Source organism: Peromyscus leucopus, chromosome X (assembly GCF_004664715.2).
Source record: "Peromyscus leucopus breed LL Stock chromosome X, UCI_PerLeu_2.1, whole genome shotgun sequence".
Lineage (NCBI taxonomy): Eukaryota > Metazoa > Chordata > Mammalia > Rodentia > Cricetidae > Peromyscus > Peromyscus leucopus.
In genome coordinates, this window is record NC_051083.1 from 47,254,620 (window position 1) to 47,269,020 (window position 14,401).

Sequence of the window (14,401 nt, forward strand, 5' to 3'; positions counted from 1 at the left end):
TAAAATTCATTCCAGCACTTAGGAGGTAGGAACAGGAAAATCAAGAATTCAGTGCCAGGCTTCACTACATAAGACATTGTCTGAATAAATAAATAGCGAGGCATGATGATGCACACCTTTAATCCCAGCACTTTGGAGGCACAGGCAGGCAGACCTCTTTGAGTTTGGGAACAGCTGGTCTACATAGTGAGTACTAGGCCAGCTAGAGATACCTAATGTGATCCTGTTTCAAAGTAAATAAGAAACAAACAAACAAACAGAAATGGTAGATTAGGAGCTAGGTATGGTGATGTATACCTGTAATCCCAGGACTAGGAAGGTTAAGACAGGAAGACGACTCTCAAGTTTGAAGCTAGTCTTAGCTACATGGTAAGTTCCAGGCCAGTCTAGACTATAATGTAAGAGCCTTTCTTTCTACAGATTGGTGGAGACTAGGAAGACAGCTCAATAAAATCATCTTTCGAAAAGATAGTAGAGAAAATAGCTGGGGAGATGGCTAGGTGTGTGCCAGGACTTGCATGATGTGTGTGTAAATATGAGAAGCTGAATTAGAAAAACCAGCACTCATTATTAAAAGCCAAGCATGACTCCATGTGCCTATAACCTCAGCACTGGTGCTGAAGACAAGTATATCCCTGGGGCTCACTGGCTGGCCAACCCAGCCAGAATGACAAGATTCCCTATCACTGACTCTGTCTTAAAGGAATACAGTGAAAAGCAGAAGAGCAAGACACATGCTGTATTCTTCCTGTCTCTGCATGTGCATACATGGACACATGCACCCATACGCTCACATTCATGCAACGTACACACCACACACATGCAAAAAACGAATGAAGAAGAGACACTTTCTTTTTCAAGCCCAGCATGGTCATAATTTCAGCACTCACAGGGCTGAAGCAGGAGATTAGCATAAATTTGAGGACAGCCGAAACCACATCAACCACATAGTGAGTTCCAGACCAACATGGAGTACAGAGTAAGATCCTGTCTCAAATCCAGGGAAGGGAGGAAAATAATAAGGAAAAAAATAAAAATAGTCAATAGTCACATAAGGCTAGGAAGTCTACAGTACATTATTGTTTATATATATCAAGGGTCACGTGAACAGTCTTAAGGAATTCTATGGTGGAAGGTAACTAACTGCACATAATAACACATTACCAGTAACTCTACTTGGTTGTTACAGTTTTTTTTCCCAAGAGGACTTCAGAAGCCACTGTCAAGCCTGCCATCTGTAATACCAGCACTTGAAAGGATGAGGCAAGATCATAAGTGTGAGGCCAGCCTGGGCTCCAGGAGACCCTGTCTCAGAAAAACAAACAAAACCAAAGCACAATGAGGTTATGGGAGTAAGAAGACATGCTAGAGATCCTGTGGCCCAGCATTTTCAAACAGTGCTATTACTTCTCTAGAACGTTTCAGAAGCTGGGAAGGAAAGACAAAAGCCTCCGGCTGAGCCTGCAGACTAGATCCTACCTGCAGATCATATTTGGACTTCAGCTCCCACCTTCAAATTCTTCAAAAAATAAACAACAGTTTTAAGATAAAAAACCAAAAGACATTACCAACCGGAACCTGTGGCTCCAATAACACTATACTCATATTTACCAGGTGAGGAGCCAGACTAGATAATACTGAGAAATGGCTAAGGATCAGATTTCTCAATACCAATTCAGTGTATGCTGGCTAGTTTTATGTCAGCTTGACACAAGTCAGAGTGATCAGGGGGTAGGGAACCTCAATTGAGAAAATGCCTCCATAAGATCGGCTATAGGCAAGCCTGTAGGGTATTTTCTTAATTAGTGATTGATGGGGAAGGGCCATCCCATTGTGGGTGGGGCCATCCCTGGGCTGGCAGTTCTGGGTTCTGTAAGAAAGCAGGGGCTGGAGAGATGGCTCAGGGGTTAAGAGCACTGACTGCTCTTCCAGAGGTCCTGAGTTCAATTCCCAGCAACCACATGGTGGCTCACAACCATTTGTAATGAGATCTGGTGCCCTCTTCTGGCCTGCAGGGACACATGCAGGCAGAATACTGTATACATGATAAATAAATAAATACATAGATAAATAAATACATAAATACATAAATCTTTAAAAAAACACAAAAAAGAAAATAAAGCAGGCTGAGCAGGCCATGAGGAGCAAGCTAGTAAGCAGCACTCCTCCATAGCCGCTGCATAAGCTCCTGCCTCCTGGTTCCTGCCCCAATTGAGTTCCTGTCCTGACTTCCTTTGATTATGAGATGTGATGTGGAAGCATAAACTGAATAAACCCTTTCCTCTCTAAGTTGCTTTAATCAGGTATTTAATCACAGCAATAATAACCTTAAGACACAGTCCTTTCCTACTTTGACATCATACTAACAATTATTTATTTTTCACCATCTATCCCATGGCAGTGATACAGAGAAATCTTCTCACATAGACCTGCTAGGGCTATGAAGAGTAAAAGACACATCTCATCCAGACGTGTGGGAGTCAGGTAAGGGCTCCCAGAAGTGTTAACCTCTAAACTGGTTAAACAGAAATGTGGCCACATGATGCAGGAAATGCATGTGAGTGGGGTGTACAGGTGGGCGAGAGTACATAATGCTCTCTACTGCTATGGTAGAAGCAGACGGAGACAAGGCTTGGTCCAGGAAAGCCACTCTATTGTACCTATAGTAAGAATAAGTATGCCACATGGAGGGTTCCTTCAGGGAAGCAGCGGCAGTTGGGACTGAGAGACTTGAAATCTAAGTATGAGGCTGCAACAGGAAAAGGGGAAGCATTCCGAAAGGACACAACTTGTGGCAGGCTAGCATGTGGAGACAGTGTTTACAGGACAAAGCGGGGCAGTGCAACAGCTGCAGGACAGGAAAAATGGAGCCAGGTTGCAGGCTTCAGTTTGGACAATGCTCGCTTGAGGTGTTGCCCTGGCTCAGAGTAAGGATGCCCAGCACCCAGTCGTTCCTATTTCAGATCATCCGTTTCAAGAAGTATCTGTTCTCAAAACTTCCTGTGGGCCAGAGAAGCAGACAAGAACTTCATGTTTGGCATAATTCAGAAGCAAAAAAAGCATAGGACCTGGAGGCACACAAAGCATGGGGAGGTTGAGCCTCCACCCTGCCCACATCAGCTGTTTGACTTTCATTTTTTCTGAGCCTCGTGAATTTTCCATCTGTGAATAACTGGTCATGGTGGTGCATGACTGTAATCCCAGCATACTGAGTATGAGAATTTTAGGCCAACCTAAGGTTCGATATACAGTGAGAAACTCTGTTTTGTTTTGTTTTTTTAAAAAAAAAAACAAAAGTCTGAATAAAAATAACCTGGAGCCAGACATAGAGGATCCTATCTGTAACCCCAGCTCTTAGAAGGCTAAAGCATGAGTCTTGTGAATTTGAGTCCAGCCTGGATTATATACTGAGTTCCAAGCCAGCCTGGGACAATGAGACTCTGTCTCAATAAACAAATAAATAAAATACATAAAGACCAAAAATGAAATGAAATAAAACAGTCAGATGTGGTTGCTTATATCTACCATCTCAGAATTTGGGAAGTAGAGGCGGGAGGAACAGGAGTTCAAGGTCATTCTTGGCTACATATTATGTTTAAGGCCACCCTGGGTTAAATGAGATCCTGTCCCAAAATGACAACAAACAAATAAATCATTTACCTCTAGACATCATATCTCAATTCCAGATTTGTTCTGGGGAGGCTATAGACATAACTCAGTAGTAAATCATTTATTTGCCTGGGTCCTGATTTATATTTTCAGTATTGAAATAATACAGATATGGGGCTGGAGAGATGGTTCAGTGGTTAAGAGCACAGGCTGCTCTTTCACAAGACCAGAGTTTGATTTCCAGCACCCACATGGTAGCTCATAATCCTCTCCAACTCCAATTTCAGGGAATCTGATGCCATCTTTTGGCCTCCTTGGGCACCAAGTATGCATTCATACATGCAGGCCATACACCCATTCATAAAATTTTTTAAAGTAAAAGTAAAAGAAAAAGAGAGCAAGGAAAAAAGTAAAGCTAATATGTAGTCTGGTGATATAGCTTGGGTGGTAGAATGTTTGCTAAGAATGCATAAATAAAGCCCCATATTCAATGCCCCACATGGAATAAAGCAGGAATGGTAGTACATACCTGTAAACACTAGATTCAGGCTAGGAGAATCAGAACTTTGGGGTTATCTGCAGCTACAGAGTAAGTCTAAGGCTAAGTAACGTAGAAAAGCATTTGGCAGAGAGCAGCTACAGCACAGATCCAGTTGCCGTTTCCAACATATGTGTTACTCCTCCTCCTACCTTTACCCTGCTTACTGCATTACCTGCTAGAAGCAGAATTAGATGTCACAAGAGCGGAGCTGAGCAATGCGGCACACACTTGCAATCCGAACACTTGGGAGGCAGTGGCAGGAGGATCTGGAGTTCAAAGCCAGTCTTGGCTGTGTAGCAAATTCAAAGGTTTGGGCTATGTGAGACCTTGAACTCTCACAAACACTTTTTTAAAAGTCCCCAGACCTCTATTCCACCTCTACAACTAAATGACTACTCAATTTCAGAGATAATGCGAACTGCAGAATGAAAATTGTTATTTTAAACCTTTTACACTAGTCTGCTGAAACATACTGGTGGACACGTCCCCTGACTTGTGAAGCGTCATAGAAAGATTCCATGCTCTCTTTCCTAAGTGCCCTGCAGGTTTGCTTCTGTCAGCCTATGACTAATTTAGCCATACCATCATAAACATGCACATTCATCTTCCTGCCCACACAACCCTTCCAGCAGCCTACTATTTTATGGTACACTAAAATTTACTATGTGATAAGACATTATTCAGGAATGTAGGCTGGGTGTGGTAGCACATATCTACAATCCCAGTATTTGGGTTTGGAGGCAGGGGGATTAGCAGCTCAAGATCATCCTCAACTACATGGCCAGTTTGAGGTCACCCTGCACATAAAACCCTGTGTCAAAATCAAAATAGAGCCAGGCGGTGGTGGCACACACCTTTAATCCCAGCACTCGGGAGGCAGAGGCAGGCAGATCTCTGTGAGTGGCCTTGGTATCACAAGAAGATTACAGCCATGCACCATTACACCATTTCCTAAAACTGGAATTGTAGGGGCCGGTGAGAAGGGTCATCAGGTACAGGCAGACATTTGCTGCCAAGCCAGAGGACCTGAGTTCAAATCCTGGGATTCACATAGGGGAAGGAAAGAACCAACTTTAGCAACCAACTCTGACCTTCACATACACAGAGACACACCCCCACCAAATACAATGTAATTTTAAAACATTTTGAATGAAACTGGAGCCTAGATGCCTCAGTAGCTAAGACTACTTAGTACCCAACCATGAGAACCTGAGTTGAGATCCCAGTATTCCCAAGTGATCTGACACCTTCTTCTGGCCTCTATAGGCATCAGCACACACGTGAACACACACCTACACAGACACATATATACAGATATATGCATACAAAAGTAAAACAAAGTCTTAAAAAGAAAAACAGGGGCTGGAGAAATGGCTCAGTGGTTGAGAGCACTTGTTCTTCTAAACGAACGGAGTTTGAGTCCCAGCACCCACAATGCAAAAACTTTCTGTAACTGCAGTTCCAGGGGATCCAATGCCCTCTTCTGGCCTCTGTGGGCATCAGGCATACATGTGGCACACAGACTTACAACACAGGCAAAGCATTCATACATGTAAAATAAAATAAAAATAAAGTCTTTTATAAGTGAAATTGTGCTGGCACCATGGCTCAAGTGTAACTATCCTTGCTGCCAGGCCTACCTGAGTTCAGTCTTCAAGACCCATTGGTGAAATTGAGAGAATGCACACTCCTACGGGTACACCGCCCCCCCACCCCCCCACCCCGCGTGTGTGTTTGTGTGTGTGTGTGTGTCTATGTGTGTCTGCATGTGTGCATGCGTGTGTGTGTGTGTGTGTGTCTATGTGTGTCTGCATGTGTGCATGCGTGTGTGTGTGTGTGTGTGTGTGTGTGTGTGTGTGTGTGTGTGTGTAATAAAAACAGAATGAAACTGTAGGCTACATGTGGTGGTACACATCTGCAATCCCAGCACTTGGGAAGTGGAGACAGGTAGATCAGGAGTCATCCTTGGCTACATACCACATTTGAGACCAGCCTGGGATACCTAAGGTCATCTGAAACAGCAGCAACAAATTCGTAAAGCAAAGCACATAGCTCAGTACTGTAGCTCCTATGTAACATTTACAAGGCCCCGAGTTTGGCCCCCAGCACCAAAAAAAATATTTCAGCACATAGGCAGACATCTAAAACAGCTAGTGGTCAAATTTGAAATTTCCCAAGTTCTCATTCAGTCAACACATCTCAGTCCCCGGATGCTCATTTGATTCACGCACTTGCTCATGGATAGTAAATAACTATTGCAAGCCATTAGGGACGAAACGAAGATATGGCCAAGTCCTTCACGGTCAAAATCGAAAGCTCTTAAAAGCTGCGCATGGTGGTTCATTCCAGTAAGCTCAGTACGGAAGAAGGTGAAGCAGGAAGAAAGAGAGTAAAAGCTGGGCATGGTGGTTCATTCCAGTAAGCTCAGTACGGAAGAAGGTGAAGCAGGAAGAAAGAGAGTGTTAGGTTTGAGGCCAGCCTAGGCTATATAGTGAGCTCCAGGCCTGCTTGGGCTCCAGTGGTAAGAGTGTCTCCAAAAAAAAAAAAAACGAAAACAGATGTGTTGAATGAGAAGGAAAAAAAAGGAAGGGGGAGAGAGGGAGAGAGGGAGAGAGGGAGAGAGGGAGAGAGGAGAGAGAGAGAGAGGAGAGAGAGAGAGAGAGAGAGAGAGAGAGAGAGAGAGAGAGAGAGAGAGAGATCTATCCATAAGCTTTCTGACATCTCTAAGTATAACGAGACAACTAGGGCCAAGGCAAAGTTTCTTGCCAAAGTAAGCATAGACCCACAATTCTTTTCATTCTTCATATACACTGGCTGTTGGAGGAAAGTGATTACACAACCATTATCCATGGTGACACACCTGAGCCCCGCCCAGGACCCACTGAACCTGAGTCACACAAAATGATCATAACCTGAGTACTTAGTCAAAGCAGGATTTATTCATACCTTGTGAAGCCAATTTGTAAGACTATGTTTTTCTTGGTGGACAGTCATTCATGCATGGCTATAATCCTATAATCAGAAGTGACACTTGACTGGCTAGGGCCTTCCTGAATCTCTCCCCTCTTCACCATTCTCCAGGCACTGGTTCGTATAATCTGCCTCAGAGTACAAGAACTTGGACTTGAATTCTTGTTCTACCAGTTATTATGTGACCTTGGGCCCAATCCTCAAATCCTCAGCACAGTCTCATCACCCAGGGAAAGGTGCTTCCCTGAATACTATCTAGATCTTACCAAATCGAATGAGGCTAGGCAAGTTCTCAACTCTGTCCTTGACATATTGGAAGTCACAACATTCTCCAAACCAAACCTTTTGGTAAACATTTGACTTAATGGGAAAAAATTAAGTTACCAAAGTAGAGAAGGAAGTTGACTGCTTAAGCTGAAACTTTTCTCTCACGAAGAAATTGCCCCTCCTTAAAACCTGTTACACTAATTCTCTTTCCAAGAAGTTCCTTCCTACTCTGCAACCTGTGTGCCAACACAGGTTCACTTGCCTATCAGACAAGTTGGGGATTTTCCTCTAGTACAAAACATTTGCACAGGATCCCAAAATTGAACTCTTTGACAATTGGTGAAGAAATAAGCATGGGGCTGGGAGGATTGGCTTGGTGCGTAAAGGTGTGTGCTATCAAACCTGATGACCTGAGTTGAACCCCGCCAGATCTCCAAGGTGGAAACAAAGAAGTGATTCTCAAGCCAGGTGGTGGTGGGGCACTTTTAATCCTAGAACTATGGAGGCAGAGGCAGAAGAACCTCTGAATCTGAGGCCGATCTGGTCTACGGAGAGAGTTCCAGGACAGCCATGGCTATATAGAAAAGCTCGTCTCAAAATAAATAAATAAATAAACAAACAAACAAACAAAAAGTGACTCTCACAAGTAGTCCTCTGGCTTCCACACAAATGCCATACTGAGTGTATGTACATGTGCACACATACAAACACACAGTGAATAAATGGATAAAATGTAAGAACATTTTTTAGATCTGAAATGAAAGGTCTATGGGCTAGAGAGAAGGCTCAGTGATTCAGAGCACTTGTTGCTCTTCTAGAGGACCCAGGTTCAAGTCCTGACACCCATATAGTGGATTACAACCATCTGTAACTCTGGTTGCAGGGGATCCAAAAACCTCTTGTGGCTTCCTTGGACACTGCATGCACGCATGTGGTACATGCATGCAAGCAAAACACCCATACATGTTAAAAAATAATAGAAATAAAATGGAAGGTCTACTACTAAAGTCAAAAGAAATTAATCCAATCTGAATGGGGTTTTTTGTTTTGTTGTGTTCTGTTGTTTGCTTGGTGTGGTGGCTCATCTGTAGTCCAGCCATCCAGACCCAAAGGCAGGAGGATTGCTGCAAGTTTGGATTCACTTTGCGCTACAAAGTGAGACATGATCTTTGTCTCAAAACAGAGAGAGACAGAGACAGAGGCAGAGAAAGTTTATATATTTTTCTGGCAAGTTAAGGAAAGAATACCAGAATTAAAAGTCAGTTGACCTATTAAAAGAGAATAAAAATCTATGTAATAGCCAGACATGCTATTGGTTACCTGTGATAGCAATTATTAAGGAAGTGAAGAGAGAAGGAACAGGAATTCAAGGTCATTCCTATCATACAGTGAGTTCAAAACCAATCTGGCTTTTGTGAAACTATTTCATTAAAAAAAAAATCAAAGAACAAAAACTATTTCTATTTAATAGATTGATTGCTCTCTCTGTGTCAACAAAACACAAGCTTATTTGCTACACTGATGACTAAAAAATTTTAAGGAATACAGGAATGAACAGGGCTTTTAAGGAGGCCTCTTCCTTCAATATAACAGGTACATAATACAAACAAGGGTCAAGGGGATAAGAGCTATTGATGGTAGTATAGAAAGAGCTATACAGGGGTGGGATGGGGGACTCCGTAGTTTAGCGCTTGCTTGGTAACGTGTCAGACCCTGCATTTGATCCTGAGCACCACAAAAATAAATCAGTAAGCTTTGATGGAAGAGAGAAGCTATGATTAAGGGCTTGCGGGAAACTAAAGAGATGGATGGCTACTGTACTACTATTTACAGGTCGAATAGAACCATAAGAAACATATAGGGCACAGAGGAAGAGGAATTCACATTGGATGAAAGAGCAGAAATAAAGCTTTTACTAATAAAAAAGGGAAGAAGAAAGCTAAAGAGGATACTGGCCTCCAATAACTTAAATATGCAAATTAAATGAAGACTAATTAGATTGTGTAAATGTCTTTAACTTGTGAGCTTCCTATCTATAACAGTTCCTCCCCACTGTACTCTTACCTGAGAAGGTAGGCCATTATATTAGCTTTGAGTCATCATTACAACATGGAAGAGTAATATAGGAACAACTCCTGGGAATCGCCTTATGAGTGAAGCGCTTATTCAGCAATTCAACTATCTGCATTCTCCAGGAAATTTTATAGCCAAAGAAAACACTATCTTGCTAAACCATTCCCACGTTTTCCAAATTACCCACTTTGGCATTATTTCGCAGTTGTTTCTTAAGGAACAGACAATGTTATTGATCAGCATTTATTTTTAGTCATTTATCATTTATTTATTTTTGTTTCCTAAGACATGGTCTCACTATGTAGCTCAAGTTGACTTAGAACTGAGTATCGCAGGGAACTCTCGGCAATCCTCCTACCTTAACTTTCTAAGCACTAGGATTACAAGTACGCACCACCAGGACTGGAGAGATGGCTTAGGGCTTCTTCCAGAAGACCTGACTTCCAGTTTCGAGCTCCTGTGTCATGCAGCGCAAATCCTGGAATTCCAGCTCTAGGGGTCCCATTGTCCTCCAAAGGGACACACATACATCTCTCTCTCTCTCTCTTCTCTCTCTCTCTCTCTCTCTCTCTCTCTCTCTCTCTCACACACACACACACACACACACACACACACACACACACACACACAAATAAATCTAAAACAAAATAAAAATAAAAAAGTATAAACTACCACATTTGACTTTTAATTAACTTTTATATATCTTTTTCCCAGTAGGGAGGAATCTTCTGAAATTGAACATTATTATTGTGCTCATAGAGGGCCCAATAACTGCAACCAAACATTGTCTACAGCACCAGGTATCTCCCTAGGGCCTTACATATTCTAGGCAGGTGCTCTACCAATGAACAATATTCCCAGTTTGAAACACAATTTTGTTTGTTTTTATGGTTTTTTTTTTGTTTGTTTTTTCAAAACAGGGTTTCTCTGTTTAGCTTTGTGCCTTTCCTGCAACTCGCTTTGTAGACCAGGCTGGCCTCGAACTCACAGAGATCTGCCTGGCTCTGCCTCCTGAGTGCTGGGATTAAAGGAGTGCGACACCATGACCCAGCTTGTTTTTATGTTTTTTTTTTTTTTCCCCTCAAGACAGGTCTGTGTAGCCCTGGCTGTCCTGGAACTAACTCACTGTAGACCAGGCTAGCCTCAACTCAGAGATCCACCTGCCTCAAACCCCACTCCCACCCCACCCCCCCACCACCCTGTGCCGGAATTAAAGGTGTGTACTACCACCGCCCGGCAGGGTTTTTGTTGTTGCTGTTGTTTTAGATAAGTCTCTTACAGTCTAGGCTGACCTAGTGGAAGGTGATGTGAACTTCTCATCCTTCTGCATCTACCAGGTGTGTTGATTACAGGCATATACCGCCATGCCCAGCTTCTGAAACTTAATATTGTTCATGTTACAAACTAACAAATGATTATAGCATTAAGAACTTGGTAAATTCCTTCTTTATCAACAAAACATGAAGGACCATAAACCACCATTTAACCTGCAGTGCGTTAAAAAAAAAAAAGACTGCTTGGCCAGGCGGTGATGGCGCACACCTGTCTCGAAAAACCAAAAAAAAAAAAAACCTGCTTGGACTACAGGCAAGCTCATTCAGGCTGGCTCCTAAGAAGGAAACCTCTAAAGTTGTAAAACACTTTACTCACATTCATATAGGGCAAAGGCTACACAAACTTGCAAACAATTATCATACTTGGTTTGGTTTCCCCCAATACTCTGAGTTAGTAATTATTACCGCTTAAGACCTGGAAAGACAAGAAAAAAAGCAAGAATGTCTCGCCACAGATTCAAAAGCCCCAGCTTTGATGACAATAAATGGAAGATTTGTTAGTTACTCTCATCCCACCACGTAGGCCCCAGGGATCAAGATCAGATCATTGGTTTGGCAACGAGCACCTTTATCCACTGTGCATCCTCTCCAACCCTTAGGGTGACAATTCCCAAATGTGGCTTTAAAATTCAACCCACATGGCTGATTCTGGTGGCTTGTGCTCCTAATCACAGTACTTATGAGGCTGAGACAGAATGACTGTAAAATTCAGACCACCCTGTGCTACATAGTTTATGAACAGCCTGAGCTACATAACAAGATACTACCTCAAAATAATCAGCTCATGGCGAGATGGCTTAGCAGCTGAGAGCACTTGCTGCTCTTCAAAGGATCTTCACTTGATTGCCAACACTCACATGGTGGCTCACAACTGTATCTAACTCAAGTTCCAGGAGATCCGACCCCCTCTTCTGGCCTCCTCAGGCATTATGCACACACATGGCTCATAGACATACATGTAGACAAAATACCCACACGCATAAAATAAATGCATTTTAAAAAATTGACTGGGTGGTGGAGGTGCACGCCTTTAATCCCAGCACTCTGGAGGCAGAGGCAAGAGGATCTCTGTGAGTTCAAGGCCAGCCTGGGCTACAGAGCAAGTTCCAGAAAAGGCTTCAAAGCTACAGAGAAACCCTGTCTCAAAAAACAAAGAAACAAACAAAAATCAACCTAGTTATTCAGTCCACATGTTTTAATGGTGCCCCTCTCCTACCTCCTCCCACCCCCCACCCTGTCTCCCTTCCCCCACCCCTCCTCTCCTCCTCCAACAGGGTAAGTTCTCCCATGGGGTGACAGCTAAGCCTGATACATTCCACTGAGGCAGGACCAAGCCCCTCCCCAATTTAGCAGGGGTGAGCAAGGTGTCCAACCATAGGTAGTAAAGTGCAGAAAGCCAGCTCACGCACCAGGGATAGATCATGATCACACTATGAAGACTTTCTTATTTGTGATTCAGGATTATATGAACGTTTATATGAATATAAAACAAAATGAAACCTACCTTATGTGATCATAAGATTTTAAAAATGCAGATGTGAAACAGTGGTTGGGTAGCTCAAATCAGGGTTAAGTCAGTAAGTAAGATTTAAATTTAAAGTGGACTGAAAGTTTCTCAATTTAGAAAAAAGACTTCTCATGATCACAACACAACAGTTTTTAGCCAAGTGCCAACTGAACAAAATACACATATCATACGTATAATACACATAATACATACACACACATATAGTATAATATATAATATAATGTATAATAATATTATATACATATATATTACAGGAAGAGCAGCTGAGGGTGTAGCTCAGTGGTTGAGTGCCTGCTACTGTGCTACAGGCAAGGACATCAACCCTTAAGGGCACAAAGTAAATAAATAATTGAGAAAAATTATGTTTGATAAAGAAATAAAGGAGGTAATAAATCACTAAATATTTACATCAACTTTCCAGGTTAGTCAAATGTCCACTGAAGCATGGGCTTTTACCAACGCTCTATTTACTTAAATTACTTTTAAATGATCTCACTGAACCGAGTGCTAGATCACTTCAAGAGCAAGTTTCCTAGCTGTGAGGGAGCAGTGGCTCACTAGCCTGGCTAGTGGCTGTAATCCCAGCACTAGCCAGGCTGAGGCAGGAGGATCCTGAGTTCCAGGCTTTTCTGGGCTACAGAGGCAGACCCCATCTCAAAAACAAAACAGAAAGAAAAAAGAAAAAAGCTAAACTTCCTAACTGCAAAACTAATCAGCAGAGAGATATTTAAACAGTGCCTCTTTATGGTAAAATTCTAGCCATGCATACTAAACGAACAGAATTGCCCTGTCACATTAGACTGTCAAGTGGAGTGGACAATATTTGTTGGTAATGGGCAAAGTATCCGAATTGAAATGTTAAGCTCTAGAAATGAAAGAGATTACAGCAAAATAACTGTAATGTGTCTGTTTCCTAATTTGCTCTGCCACCCCCTCAGTAGTCTATCCTCTGTGGGAGAGGATGACAATGCATCATCACGCTAACACTTTATTCGTTCTACTGCTCCAAAGGACGCTCTGTTGGGTTACCACAGCCGTGACACAGCTTTCCCTCCATCCAAGGACGTCCTGCCCTAGCAGGCCAAATGCTCCTGGGGAAGACCGCTGCAGTGTCAGTGTGACCACCTGTCCCCTGCTGCACCTCGCTCGCTCAGTGTGGATGCTCGGAGAGTACTCGCTCTCTTTGGGGAAAGAATCTCCCCACTGGTATGTGACCTGGCTCCACTATCTAGGCTGAGACTGTTCAACTCCGCTGCGGGGGGTCTTGGGAGGCCAAGATCCCCCCAGGCCAGGACTGGGCAACCCCAGCATGGTAGGTCCCCTTTTTGGCCTCCCTTCCTCGCCCCAGCAGCCGAGGGCCCAGGAAAGCAAGAGGCGCGGACTGAGAACGCAACACCCCGCCTTTCCTCCTCCAGCTAGCGTCCCGGTTCAGGGGCTAGGAGATGTCACCCCGGGCTCACCAAGAAACGTGTTGAGCTGGTACCCTGGTCCACTGCTCCCACCAATGGCCCCAAAACTGCTTTCTTCGCGGCTGCCATGGAAATCACTCAGCTTCAGGTCGGAGAGCTTAAGACAACCGGTCTCCCGGGTGACTGTGGAGGGCGCGGAGGGCGGAGTAGGGAGAGCCGAGGGTGAAGCAGCGCGCTTCTGCTGAAGGCTCGCGCGGCTCCTCGGCAGCCCCTTTACCCGCGCCGGGCCGTGTCGCCCCGCCCCTCCGGCTCAGGCCCCGCCCCGGCCCGCATTCCCCGAGGCTTCGGGGGCGCGGCAAAGGGGGCGCTGTCTTCCCGGACGGCCAATGAGCAACCACGGACAGAGGCCCCCGCGGCGTGCCAGTCTGAGGACAGTCAGACGTCAAAGGGGCGGGGTCTGCTTTACGGCGGGGGCGGGGGCCCGCGCGGTGGGTCACATGGTTGGGGGCGGAGCCGCGGCTGCTTTTAGCCAGGCTAAGGCTGAGCCGAGGGCGGAGGCGGTCGTTGTCTATTGGCCCGGAGCAAGCCCAGAACACTCCCCGCAGAGCCGGCCCGGAGGCTTGTGCCGGCAGAAGGCACCCAAAGTGCGGAACCGCCTGTTCCCTCTCCC

General features: G+C 44.2%; 1 protein-coding gene across 5 annotated transcripts in view; it reads right to left on the reverse strand.

The window, feature by feature from the left end:
- Gk (glycerol kinase) overlaps nucleotides 1-14,032 on the reverse strand; it is an 81,992-nt gene extending 67,960 nt beyond the window's left edge. For 3 of the 5 annotated variants that reach the window (XM_028857918.2, XM_028857920.2, XM_028857917.2), the window contains exon 1: nucleotides 13,783-14,032. In XM_028857918.2, the coding sequence (XP_028713751.1) occupies nucleotides 13,783-13,860 (78 nt within the window). In that variant the 5' untranslated portion in view covers nucleotides 13,861-14,032. The remainder of the gene's footprint in view (nucleotides 1-13,782) is intronic. The other 2 variants (XM_028857919.2, XM_028857921.2) reach the window with 2 other exon arrangements.
- Nucleotides 14,033-14,401: the final 369 nt, after the last annotated feature.